At 36.8% G+C, this 14,701-nt stretch overlaps 1 protein-coding gene across 1 annotated transcript in view; it reads left to right on the top strand.

The window, feature by feature from the left end:
- LOC149795349 (uncharacterized) overlaps positions 1 to 14,701 on the top strand; it is an 86,063-nt gene that overhangs the window by 52,625 nt on the left and 18,737 nt on the right. The window contains exon 8 of the mRNA XM_089965124.1: positions 10,416 to 10,509. Within this exon, the coding sequence (XP_089821250.1) occupies positions 10,416 to 10,509 (94 nt within the window). The remainder of the gene's footprint in view (positions 1 to 10,415; positions 10,510 to 14,701) is intronic.

The raw sequence follows: 14,701 nt of genomic DNA, 5'->3' as shown, positions 1-14,701 counted from the left end.
ATACATGAATGACATAGGCATGTAGGCCTAAATTTCCGCTCTGTTATACACAAAGGTCAATTTCACAATAAAAATAGAGTATACATAGCAATACATAGTATTTCATTAATAAGAGCTTCAAACAATAGTTCTTATTTTACAGACTTGTTATTTTGGATTAAAAATACATGAAAAAAATTAAATGTGCTTAAGGAAGATTAAAATGTTTTGATGGATTTGAATAAATGTTAAATTTAATTTCAATATATTAGTAATTTTTATCATTCTTTCTATATTTTTAGTATTACTAGTGTTTGAATACCTTATGTGTTTTCTTATTTCTATCATTAGTTATCTCATCACAACATTTTGACTTACGGCAGCAACATAAATTATAGCTACCAGATACCTTATTGCTATATGTGCACTGAAACAATAAAATGTTTTATTATTCTTTTTGAAAGGGTTAAAATAAAAGAATCGTGTACAAGTTAATATTTTATTGCCAGATTACAATATTGACATCGACTTATCAAATACTATACGCTTTGTTAATATCCAATAACAAACACAGTAAGAAAATGGAGGAGATGGGATTAGGTAATCATCCAACGTAGCTAATTTTTCATTGGGTTTTCAAATTTTGTTCTGGAAACCATGAAAACCATGAATATTGTTCCCCCATGAAAATTTCTAATACATCAGTACTTCAATAATAATAATAATAATTAGGGCATAACCGACTTTTGATCCGGAAATCGGATTCCACCGGATAGTATGAACTTCCGATTAATCGGAGTCGGACAAGGCAGGAACGACCGATTCGGATAATAAAAATAATAAAGTTCAATTTCTATAGCACCGTGTCTAACACTGCGTGTCATTCGATAGTGGTTAATAAAGTTAAATAAGAAGTCAGAAAAGTCCAATATGGTCAACACAACGGGGTGAAACGATAATACTTGAGTTAGACCGAAAGATTTAAATTTATTAAAATATATAATACAGTCCTACCCGTTTATGTCAACATCCTCAATAATGAAGGCATAATATTGAATACATTGACACATGCTAATGAGGTATTAAAAGAAAATGATTCCGTAAGAGGCCAACTTTATAGGACCAAACAAAAGCCTGTTTTATTTTTATTTGACCGCGACATTAAAGCATGGCGGCAAGATCAACTAATTGTTGAATAAAGTACAGGATGGAACTGGCCGCTTGCCGACATAAATGATTAAGGCGGGAAAATAAAAGCCTGGCGGCAAGATCAACTAATTGTTGAACAAAGAATGGGTCGGAACTGGCAAAAAAATAACAAATTTCATGGATTCTTTGTGGCTTTGAACTTCGTTGCATTTTGCTATAGTCCTGCCATATCCTTCCCCTTGTGACATCGGTGTGATATGCAAAACGTGTGTAACACAGTTTAAAAAGTTGATTTGAAAAACATTTTAATTTAGCATTTCCGATTAATTGAATCGTATCCGGAATCGGAAATCAGTAGAAAAATGCTAATCGGTTATGCCCTAATAATAATAATAGAGGTAATTAGTTTAACTTGGTTAGTTACAAAACAAAAGTAAACTACCTTGAAGCCCTCAAAGATATATATATATATATATATATATATATATATATATATATATATATATATATATATATATATATATATACACACATACATACATACACACACACACAGATTGAAATTAATCATTACCCATCCCACATACATGTTTACATACATTTGTTATGTACATAGAAATTATAGACCCAGACTAATTAATAATACAAGTGAATTGTAAACTAGCAATGTTCACTAGTCAAAGTTAAACTCTTGCAAAACTCAAACGGACCATTATATGTAATAATATCTGCCCAAAAATAAAATATCTTCTAGCACAGGGTATTCCAGCATCTTCCACGTCATGGGCCACGTGGACCAAAAATGTAAAGCTTGTAGGTCATACTTTATAATTTTATCTTTTACCATTACACTCATATAACTTGAACTGGTCTTACAGAAGCTCATTGAAAAAAATGGATGAAAAGTACAGTGGATGGAGAGAAAAAAATCACAATGACAATTAGACTTTGAATTTACATTTAAATAAAGCTTCTTTTATTCCTGCTAATGGGAAGTCTAGGGATGAGGTTTTTCTTTTACTAGAGTCAGTATCAATGTTGGTAGTGAGTCAAAGACTTGCATCCAGTGTTTCATTTCTCATTTGGTTTCAGGATTTGGATTGTACTTGCTTCATCACAGAAAATATGTTTTAACACATAAGTACTGCCAAACATTAAATATATCTTGAGTGCAAAATCTTTTAACTTGGGGAGTTGATCTTTGCAAAAACCAACCTCAGAATATATCATGAGTTCATTTTTGTTTTGTTAGTAAGTTGGTCATTTTCCAGTTCATACAATTCAAGCTGAAGATCTGGTGACTGTCTCCACTGTTGCTTCCATCAGATTGTTAAATAACCTGTTGACTGGGCATTAGTTTGTCAAAGTCTACAAATTAAATCAAACTCACCAGATATAGCTTCAATATTTCTACAAAGCTAGAAAAGTCTGCCCAAGTATCATCTGTATTTATCTCGCTACAAGAAACAGTGTGCAAGATCATTCTTCCTTAAACATACCCTGATTGTGTGTCCAACTAGCTGTGAAACATTCTTCTGCTTGTAAGTCCAGGTTCAGAACATTCAGGTTACTTGTCATGTCTGCCAGGAATGCTAGGAAGAGAATATGGTTTTTATCCTGCAGTTGATTTTGATATTCATGTGTGTTTTCAGTTTGATTATTTCTAAAGGAAGTAAATGATTTCTTTCTGAAGAGCAAAAGAAATACAGAGTTCCTAGCACTCAGCCACCTGATATTTGAGTATAGTGGTATGTCACTATATTCTACATTCATTTCTTCAAGAAAACATATGAATTTCCAATGTCTCTGATATTTGTTGCCTCCTCTAATTAAGTTCACAGTGCTTCTCTGACAACACTGTGCATTATTACATCACTCAGCTGAAATATTCTGACACATAATGCTTTTGGGTGAATAATGCAGTGTAGTGTGATACAGTCCACTCCATTTTCCTTAAGAAAACCAACTAACCCCAGTTTGCTGCCAGTCATAGTTCTTGCACCGTCAGTTACCATCATGAACACTTATAAAACCATCCATATTCACTGATGACAGAATCAAGAGTTGCATAAATGTCTGAACCTTTTTTATTACCATCCAAGAGTTGCATCTTCATGTACCATGAAATCCTCATCTACAGTACATGCGAGTATGAGCAGTTAGCTTGTGTCACTGATGTCTGTACTTGCATCCAAACCAGTCCAAAGTATTTACAATGCCTTTCTGGTGTTGTCTTTTCAAGTACATCAAATTATTAGTTCATCAGTTCGCTACATATTTGGCATACTGTGTTCTGTGCATTTTCTCCTTCGAATACATTCCCCAATCACATTATATTATGAATTTTAGCCTGCTACACTGTGAATCCAGCCCTGTCTGTTTCAAATAGACAAAGGGTTGTAATTCTTGCACATTACCTCCCTTGACACTGCCAGGTATCTCTAGAATTTTGCTTTGCTGCTGTACAGAGCACATGTCATACAGTTCATCCTCTGACAAACCAGCTAGTTTTGTGTTCCTGTTGGCCCATGCCACATTTCTTTTGGATTTATTGTGCGGATTTATCAATCTGCTGCAGGTTGTATGCATTGTTTTACAATTTCTGCCAATTTTGAGTGATTTTTAAGACACCCATTATACAAAGTCAGTACAAGTTAGCATGCCTTTGACTTTGTTTGCTGACTCAGTCCATTGTGGAAAGCTTGTTTGTGAAATTCTTAAGTACTTCTTGGTATTTATGCTTAGTTTATTTGTATTTCATACTGTTTTGATAGAATAGAGGTTTAATTATTAACTAAGCTTTGTGCATAAGTTTATAACATTGCCAAAGGTTTCTGATATGACATTTTCACTTCTCTGTTATGACAGAGTTTCAGTGACTTAATAATTTCAAATACATTACAAGTTTTGTATAAATTCTTTTAGATTTTGTGTCTTTTCAGTAGAATGTCATTTAAATGCTATATGTGCAACTTCACAAGATGGAAGTCTAGCAGGACTGTTGTTTTGTTTATACTAAGTATACATTGTCTGTGATATGCCACATCTGTAATATGTGGTTAGAGGAAACCATTTTATCTAGTTAGTCAAATACTGATTTGCTAATCTATGCTATTTACTTAGTCACATACTAATCTGCTGATCTATGGTTTGTTTTCTCTTGTGTTGTTTCAGGAGAAATGTTTAATAAATGCATGAACCACTCTGTTGACCTAGTGGTTAGAGCGTCCACCTTGCGTGTGGGAGGTTGCAGGTTTGAACCCGACTGAGTCATACCAAAGACTTAAAAAATGGTAATAGCACCTGCCTCGCTAGGTGCTCAACTTTAAGAGGCCAGTCTTAGGACTGGTCTGCCTGGTATTGGGATATGTGACTGGGTAGGACATTGTGCTACATGTCTACAGCATGATGTTTCAGTGCTAGAAATCACTATAAACTGTCGCACTGCAAACATGGTGGTAATATGACAGAAAATGTTTTAAAACTATGTTAAAAATCCAAATCACACACACATGCTAAATGCATAAAATTCACGTTCAAAGCAATAGTCCATTTGGCATTGAAGGGAAGGAAAGAGGGACTATATCAAGGAAGACAACCTACAGTTCATTATTGGCGATACTGACTCACTGGGGAGTATTTCCCAATTTTAGGCAGCCCAGTGGTCCCCCGCATGTCTGAGCATTGCCTTTAAGACTGTAAGTCAGGGCACCTTTTTTTTTTTTTTTTTACTGTTAATGGCCATCCCATCATCACCAGCTGTCCAGCTGACACTGGCTGTCTAGCTGTCCCAGCACTGGGACCTTTTCATTGAAATGTTTGAGCCAAATAGTTCATATGGGGATCTTAGTGATAGATCTGTCCATCTAGCCACACCGTCTACATTTTATATGACTATACCAGAGATTTCATTGAGAAATCTGTCCATTCAACCAGGTCTTTGGAGGTACGTGTGATTGCCAGACCATCTTATCTACTGCCAGCACCCACGCTGTTCACACCAGCCATCAGTGCCAGCTATGTCGGACTTTCGATTACTCACTGCCTACCCTCAGTGAAGAGCTATTGGCATTGCCAAATATGAACGGCCGGAGTCATTGATGCCACCAAGCATGATTTATGCAATACTACAAGCTAACCTGGAAGAGGACCCAGGGCAAAGTGAGAGCGATGAGACGCCAGCAAACCCATCTTATTCAGATCCAATCTGGAGTGGACTGAATTCAGCTTTTAAGCCGTATTCTAAGAAATCTATCAGGTGTTGGCCATTTCAGAATGCCTTCCAACCCATACCACTACCCAGGATTAGAAAGTCAAGGCTTCGGTTGATTTTGGGGAGGAGGAGAAACACCGTCTTCCAGCTCCTTCTCCAGTCAGCAAAGATTAAAGAGAGTAATGACTGGCTTTTTGGTTGGATTGGTGTTTTTCTCAGGTAGCCAGATTGCAGTGACTTCCTCCTCTCACTGGTTTCAGATGCACTTTAGTGCCTTTGGTACGGACCTTCTGGTTCTGATCTGATCAAGAATTTGGCAGCTGTCCATGTCAGCTCCATTGTACTACAAAGTGGATAAGAACATACTCCATGCCGTGTCTAAGATGGTTTGGAACATCGTCTATGTTAGATTTGGCCTCATTATCAATCTTCCGAGGCGGCTTGCCAAACAATCCAACAATAGCTATGCCTGCGATGCAGCAGCCAGAATCACTCGGGTCCTTAACCTAGCAGCTCTCCATACCATGGCCAATGCCTTCACGTCTTCAGCCAACTTAGACCTAATCTGACAGGATGTATGTCTGCAGTCAATGTCTTTTAAACTGCACCATACTTTTGCTTTACAGATGACCCTGTTTGGGTCTCCATTGCCTTTTGTAGTACGAATCGAAGTTCTGAGGGAGGCAGCTCAGGAACTGCCCCTCCAACTTGCCACTCCCCCTGCAAAAGCGTTTGGACACTTTCAGCCCCTGCCAGTGCGAAGGAATGCTCAATGGCCCAAAGAGGGGATTTCCTCAGTCAGATATTAACCAATACTGATCCCAAACCTAATGCCACAGCCTAAACATCATAGGCTTCGATCATACAGAGGCAGTTAGAAACAGACTTTCTCTGCCTTCAAGCCTCCAAACCTTTAACATTGACGTACCCTCAGCAATGTCTGCAGGCAGCCTACCCATGGGCAGTTGACTTGTATTTTTGGGCTCACTGGATCTCCCTCTTCCCACAAAATGAGTTGGTGTTCCAGTTCATTTCAAACAGGCTTCAGGTTTCGTTCAGCCACCCCAGTACCCTCTCATCCTTTCCCCTCCTCACGTAAGTCCTGGCTGATTGGAAAAAGGATGCCTTCTTCCAACATGAGATATGGTCGCACATCTAAAAACAGGTGATGGAGATTGTGCAAAAGCCACATCCCAGGGGATTTTATTCACGACTGTTTCTAATTTAGAAAGCAAATGGCAAGCTGAGGCACTTCATTGATTTGAGTCACCTCAGCTGATTCATTGCAGCTCCAGAGTTCAAGATAGAGATGGCAAGGTCAGCCAGCATCTCTGTCAGTATGCTGTCATTCTCAACCTGACACTTTCATGTCCCTATCCAACCCATATCCCGCAAGTTTCTCCATTTCACTTACTGCAGTACCATTTATCAATTCATCATTCTTTCATTTGGCCTCAACATCAGCCCCAGTGCTTTTACCCCGATTGTGGATTGCATCATCTCCCTGTTCTGGTCAACGTCATCTACAACAATGACTGGACGATATCGTCCAGAAACACATGGTAAGTAATATCCTACTCCAAAGCAGGAACGATCTCTTTTCTCTTTTAGATAATCTAGGCTTTTAAGTGAATTGGGAAAAGTCACCTCTCCATCCATCCCAGAAATATGTCCATCTGAGTATGGAGTTCTTAACCAACCAGAATCAGCTGCAGCTTCCTAGTGTTCACGTAACCAGAATTATTGAATTCGTTGAGTGTGTTTCCCACAGGTCATGGATTTTAACGAGAGAGTTCTTGCATCTCCTCAGTTCATTCCCAGCAGAATCAATGTCTTGATCTACATTCTAACCAGGAGAGGTCAAGTCCTTCACAAGGAATGGTCTCTTAATCGGTCTTCACTTGGATCTGTGCACTTTGGGTATGTCTGATGATCAGCCTTTTGCTTTGTGGTGGAATCACATGTTACCCACCTTTGTCTCTCCCATTCCAGACCCAGATGCTTGGTTTGTGAATGCGTTGTCAGCCAGTTGGGAGGGGATGTGGGTCTTTGCCTATCCTTCCACAGTCTTAATACTGAAAATAATCCAGAAGTTACAGGGTTAGAATTGTGAGATGATTCTGATAGCCCCTCTAAAACAGACAAGTCCTGGGTCACAGATTATACTCAGTCTAGCAATAGATCTGCCCATGAAGATCCTGGCTAACCCTACTCTCCTCATTTGAGCAACCATACTTATGGGTGTTCTATCCCAGCATGGGCCGTCTTCTTCTGCACACTTGGCTCTTTTCCAGACAGCATTGTGAGGCCAAATATTTAAACCTTCAGTTGTGGTGATAATCTTGAGAGCAAGAAGGCCCTCCACTCTGAAGGCTTATGACGAAAAGTTGAGTGTTTTCAGGGACTGGTGCCAGACCAATAACATTATCCCTTCAAGTGCCTCAATCCCTCAGCTGGCATCCTTGTTTCTCTGGCTCTGTGGGAGAAATTGCTGGCCCACATGACTATCAAAGGCTACCCCAGATACATTTTGACATTGGGCATGCCAAAGACCTTTCAGATCTTTTAGCTAATTTTGATCTCAATCGACCAATATCCCTAACCTTGTTTCCAAAATGGAACCTGTGCTGGGTTTTAACATGGTTCAGTTCAAGTAAATTTCGAGCCTCTAGCACACACTTCACTCAAGTTCTACCACTTTTATTGCAATAATGTAAATCTTAAAGAAACTATGATAGGGCAATGCATACCTCAGAGTTAAGGTGATAAAACTGTTGTAGCAACCAAGATTATCTCATTTTTATGGCACTATAATTGCAGTGTGTACTGTTATTCTCATTTGACTGTCTTAAATGGTTTGTGTCTCCCAGATTTGGAAGGAGGGGTACAGTTTCCCCAGCCCCAGGGATCCTATGTGCAACACTAATTAGCTAAGCTTGTTACACTTGTAGATCTAGATCTTGTCCAATTCAAGAAAACTTGGTAAGTGTTTTATATTTTCAAGGTCTTAGATGACTTTATTATGAGCAAGAAACTATGCATGTTAATTATGGCCTTGTCTTTACAAAGAACTTTTTCCATAAAATAGGCAAGTTCATATGAAATAGAGTTTGGCAGATAATTTACATAGATTGTGTTTTTACTGTACTGCATGAAATGGTCAGCTGTAAAGCCAGGTGTGTGATATCAGGTGCAATTGGGTCACTTTTAAGTGTTATTGCACATTTTGACTTGGAGCTGGATATAGTATATTACAAAATGTTTTGAATGTAACCAGTCACAGTTTTCTTTTGATCACCATTAAACTTTTATCTGCAGTGGTCATCATAGGGGTATGCACAAATGAACCAATTACTGTGCTGTCAAGACTATTAGCTCAGCTACCATAAGGCCAGTTGAGCTTATGATAGGTTCTTCATGCATCCATCTTGCACGCTCAATTGACAAAAGCTATTTACAACTTATTTTTTTAAAAACTACTTAACAGAATCTGTCCAGATTTAAATGAAAGCAATCTGGCAGAAGCTCTCAGATTAATGAGATGATGCCAATCTGCAAAAAAGAAATTGGCTGCCATTAATACTAAAACCAGAAATACCTTTAAATTACTTGTCAATGCCATCTAATTACAGATGTAACATCCTGGCATGAAGGTCATTTAAATTTGTTGAAATTATGACCATTTGCCATCAAATATGACCACTTTTCCTAACAACAGTACTGAACGACATCACAAACACTGATGAACAGAATTTTGCCAAATTTGACAGGAATTGTCCAGGCTTAAAAGGTTTTCAGATTTTTTACAATTCATGCCAAACCACCATCAAATACAGCCACCATTATCAAAAATAAGAAAAATTTGACCAATGAGGTGCATCTGATTGGCTGGGCTTGTTACCACTCCTCTGTAGACATTTCTGGTCTGGATAAGAACAAATTTGGAATATAAGCTTAAAACAAGAAATCCAGTGAGCTCATCAATGAGCAAGATCTGAACATATTAATGAAGAGATCTTGCATTTGATTAACTGATTGACTTTTCACCACTCAGGGGAGCATATTTCTGGTCCAGCTTTGATCAAACGTGGAACATGGACTTATATCATCATTATCTCAGACAAGTTCAATAATGTGCCAGATTCATAAATAATGATGAGGTAATTTTTCATCTATTTGACTGAGCATGTTGGCATTCTAGTAACTATTTGTGATTAAATTTTTTTTTTACATTTTGGGGGAAATGGCTTGTATCATCAAGATATTGAATGATTTTTATTGTGAGCAAGATCTGTACTTTTTAATGGGGTGATCATGCATCTGATTGGCTGTGCTTCTTATACTCAAGGGACATAGTTATCTGACTTGATTTTAATAAGATTCTTTAAGGTACGATAAACCATTTTATATAAACATTGAGGTATGAAATTGTCTTTCATCTTCAACATGTTGGACACATATAATGATGATTAAATCTACACATATTTATGAGATAATATTGTATCGGATTGACTGAGCTTTTTACCAATCCAGGTACCAAATGTGGATTGGGTTGTGCTCATGATTCGTAAAGTAGCTTATATTTTTATGGTTGTTGACAGGTTCTGTCACAGTTGAGATCTTATTGAACAAAAGATTATTTCTCCTATATTTCAATAAAACATGGTAAAAGGTTTATATCATCAAGCTCTTAGATGAGTTCATTTGTGAGTTTGTGCCATGCATATTATTTGTGCCCTTGTGTTTGAAAAAAAATTGAGACTGGGTAAAATAGGTTAAATCTTTATGATGTAAAGGTAGAGATAGTTTACATAAGGGTGTTGTTGTTTTATTTTACAATGCTACTCAGCAAGTTAGTAAAATGGCCAGCTGTTATGTAAGCTCATGCTCACCTGGGCCTCTTGTTGACTATAGACACATCCCCATTATGGACATATGTATAGGATGTGAGATAAGTGAGCGGTATTTATGTGAGCAAATTTCTCAATATTCATCTAGTTTTACAATGAATATACATTTTAACATTGTTCTGATAGCCACATTTGGTATTTAACTTTTGTTTTTGTTATTACAGTGATTCAGACCCAGTTTCTGAGGAGGGAGACCTCGAAAAATTTGAACTCTGCCTAGAAGAATTTCCAGAAATACAAAAGTCGCAAGCAGAAAAGGTACATCAGTGTTAATCTTTCCCCATTTTGTTAAACCTACTTTAGTGAAAAGCAAGAAGTTGTATAAGGTTTTGGTTAAAATTTTCATTTGCATCTATTTCCTAACCACCTTGATAGATTCCCATCATATATTAAGGTGAATCATTACAAAGCTAAAGGGGCCCCAAGTGGCTGAGTGATCTAATGTACTCACCATTACGGATCACTGCCATCTCACCTGTGTCTGTGTGGGTTTGAGTCTCAGACTCCGCTAATGTGGGTTCATGAGAAAGCTTGCCTGTAGCTTCTCGTGGGTCGGTGGTTCTATCTGGAGTTTTCTCTGGTTCTTCCTCCACTATTTATACTGGCTGCCATGTATAGCCTATCTTGTGCTGAAAAATGGCGTTAAACCCTACAACAACAACAACAACAACAACAACAAAGCTAAAACCATTTAGTGACCTGCACTCTTGCCTCTCTGAACTTAAGGTCAGTGTCATGGTCATAGAAAAGTTATCTAAAGGTTTGATTACAGATTTTGCTTAAAGTTCCGAAACCATGGTTTAATTTTCCTGTTTTAGGCTTCTAAAGTGAGTATTCAAAATTATGTTCTTACAGAGAGAGTTTATAATGAATAATTAAGGCCATAATATGAATCAGGAACATACATTAAGATTATAAACTCACAAGGTATGTCAGTGCATGTGTATGCAAAGGCATATCAAAGTTTGTAAGTAGTAGTGGTTGGTGCCAGCCACTCGCATAAATTCTCAAATGTGCCTGTAGGCACAAACATTTGGCGACCACTGGCTCATGGTATTACTAAAAAAAAGAAAATCCTTGATATAACCTCTTGAAAATCACTTAGCAGAATTTGACCCAATTTGATGGGAAGTATCCAGGCATGAAAATCTTTCGAACTTGGAATGCTAGTAAACCATTTAAATATGGTCACTGTTGCTAAAAATAGAAAACTTTTAGCAATGTCTTCTTCAGTACCACTGAAAAGCATTGGACAAAACTGTACATAATTCATCCTGTCATGAAGACCTTTCACATTTATACAAATTATATCGAGTGGCTAAGTGGTCTAAAGTGGACACTGATCTGGGTCACTGCCATGTCACCTCTGTCCGTGTGGGTTTGAATCTTGGGCTTGGCTTATGGGTACATGAGAAAGCTTGCCAGTAGCTTCTCATGGGTGGGTGGTTCTTAGGGTTTTTCAGGGTTCTCCCTCTACCAATTATACTGGATGCTATGTACAGCCTATCTTGTGCTGAAAAAATGGCATTAAATCCTAAAAAAAACAACAGTAACAAATGATGTCAATCAGCCATCAGATATGGCTGCTGTTGCAAAACAAAAATTAGTTTTCATTTAGATTAGACAGCACTGGAGAAATTTCAGCAAATAGCATCCTACTGGCCCAGATTTCTTGGCCAGTTGCTGTTGCATTTGACTTTTAAACAGATGTAAAGCAGGTGTGCTATCTCATGCCTCCTTAGGCTACATGGTGTACTTCAGTGATTTGTACATGTGCAAGTGAATTTTAACCAGATTTCTTTTTTGATTTACTTATCATAGACCAAAAGAGCTCATAGTATGGCCTGTTGTCTTTCATCCATCTGTTTGTTCATAAATAAAGCTGTCAGTGGGTATTCTGGTACCTGCCTGTTGATAATTACCCAGGTAATAAAATGGGCAAACAAATACCTGTTAAAAATATTTTTAAAATAACATTTCCAAGTTCAGGTCAAAGACATCAGGAGCAAATGAGACATAGAATAACGATTACAGTTTGAGGCTCATGTCATGTGACAGTTGGCTGTTGCACATTTATATATCATTTCTATTTATAGAAACTGTACATGAAATACTTCCAAGAAAACAGATGAGTTTCTTAGTTCTGAAACCACATGTCACAGATTCATCATATTTTAATGTTGCAGACCAGACTAAATTGAAAAAAATATGGCACCAGATATGAAGTGAAGTGGGCCTTATCAATATGACTCCTTAATGTTATATGACTGAGGAGAGAGATTTTGTTAAACTTAAAAACGTGTTGCATCAGGAAAAGGACAGATCAATAACACTTGCACTTGACAATTTTAAAAGTGGAATTCACAATGATGTTATAAAGCATTCATCATTTGTGGAGTTTGTGATCATTCAACAGAACCTAGACATATAGACTAGATCAAGTGAATGTTATGTACAAATAATTTAGCATTTTGTTTTGTGTCTATACTCTTGTTTTAACGACTAATCCACATGGATTTAGTTGATTTGTGGCAGAATTTTAACTGCAGATCCAGGTAAGTAGCAAACAGAAAGGTATGTTTTTCATACAGTTTTATGTAATTATTGCATGTAAAATATAGATTGCTCTTTTTATGCTCAGATTACACTTTTTTGCCACTCACATTATTAATAATTATGCTTATACCTCTCTTGAGGGTTGGCATGTATGAACCTACAAAAAAGCAGTTCAGGTTCTCATTTGATACAATTTCCCTCTGATCCAGTATCCTGGTAACTGTCCATTAGGATTGTTGGGTACCTGGTATAAGTTTCCTAAAATTTGACAGCTTTTTCCATAAGCAAAAGTTTGTTATCACTATATCTCCTAAATTTGTACATGTACCAGTGAATTTTAACCAGTTTTTTATAGCTTTGCTAATCAATGACCAGAAGAGCTTATAGATGGCCTTTTGTCTGCCATCTGTCTGTCTGTCCATTAACATAAGTTTGTTATCACTATTTCTTCTAAACTACTTGGAAGATTGCCATGAAACTTTATGGACACATTCATCCCATGGTCTGGTTAGTCATAATGAAAATGGTCACACTGAAATATCTGTTATGGCTACCATAGTGGCCATCTTGAACATCTTGTTCTTGCCACTTCTCCTGAATGGCTTGTCATACAAACATCGGTTTTCACTAGAAGACATTTTATAGTATTTAGTTGGTATTTGATGTACTTGGGTGCTTATTTTACAGATTTGTTGCGAAAAGAGAGAAGTATAATAAATTTGCTGCAAAAAAATTGACATTTTTGTGACTTAATTACAATGTGAACACTGACATGCACATGAAATAACTTCAGCATCAATAATATTGGAAAACAAATTCATGTGACTATAAATATTGTGAAATTATTGAATTAAAGTTGAACATTTTTGGTAAGTTTATTAGCTTTTCAAATGATTATTTTGGTTTATTTTATGATCATAAGTGCACCAAGAGCAATTTTTATGAGTGTAAAGTGCATTTTTGGCCTGGGACCGTCGGCTCCATTGACCCCTGGATCAGGGGCACTGCCCCTCAAAACCCCGCTAGGGGAGGACCCCCATATCCCACTAAAAAAAATGTAAGCTTTTTTTATGGAAGACTAAAATCATGTCTGTATGTAGTAAAAAGCATCATATTTTATCCATTATATTAGTTGAAAAATAAAATTGTCTTGAGATTAAAGAAAATTGTAGCCCCCACCACCCACAACTGATAAAATTGTCACTACCTTATAGTAGATGAATTATGTTGCATATGTTAATTGTTCTGTAAGTTATCTAAAAACTAATTAGAGTTGATTAACCTTACACCATAGGTGACACCCTGTAAAAGAAATTGTGCTGCTATTAGAGAGCTTGTTCATAAAAATAGGATGTCGTGACACCAAATTCTACAATGTACTTGCTGAACTATTGATATAATGGATAGGGAAACTTTGGGAGGCTAACATCCAGGCAAGTGCCAGTAAACAAAAAACACTTGACTCCGCAAATGAGAAAATATTTAGTACATGTGAGAAATTATGTAAACCTCAAATGAAAGAACTGCTCTCCCGAAAATATAATGATGATTCTTGTTCCTACAAAGAAGTACATATCCTTAAAACATAAATATATGAAAGTAAATACCTAAAAAATGACATTTTTATTTTTTATTTTTTTACCCTGGAATTTTCCCCCCAAATATGGGTTTGAACTGAACATCTTTCACAAATCCACATTGGCATATGTGACACTTCTACATTGGTATATGTGACACATGATTGATAAGTATGAGATAAAGGATCATGAATATAATTACATTTGTAATACTCAAAATTAATTTGTGACAAAATACAACTGTTTTTAAAGAAAAAAATAATTTTGTTGTATAAAACAAAAACATGCTGTGAATACCATTAAATTTATAACAAGAT

This window comes from Sinohyriopsis cumingii, chromosome 7 (genome assembly GCF_028554795.1).
Source record: "Sinohyriopsis cumingii isolate HCF-2022 chromosome 7, ASM2855479v2, whole genome shotgun sequence".
Lineage (NCBI taxonomy): Eukaryota > Metazoa > Mollusca > Bivalvia > Unionida > Unionidae > Sinohyriopsis > Sinohyriopsis cumingii.
Note: the sequence above shows the minus strand (reverse complement) of the source record. Positions and strands in the feature narration are given on the sequence as shown.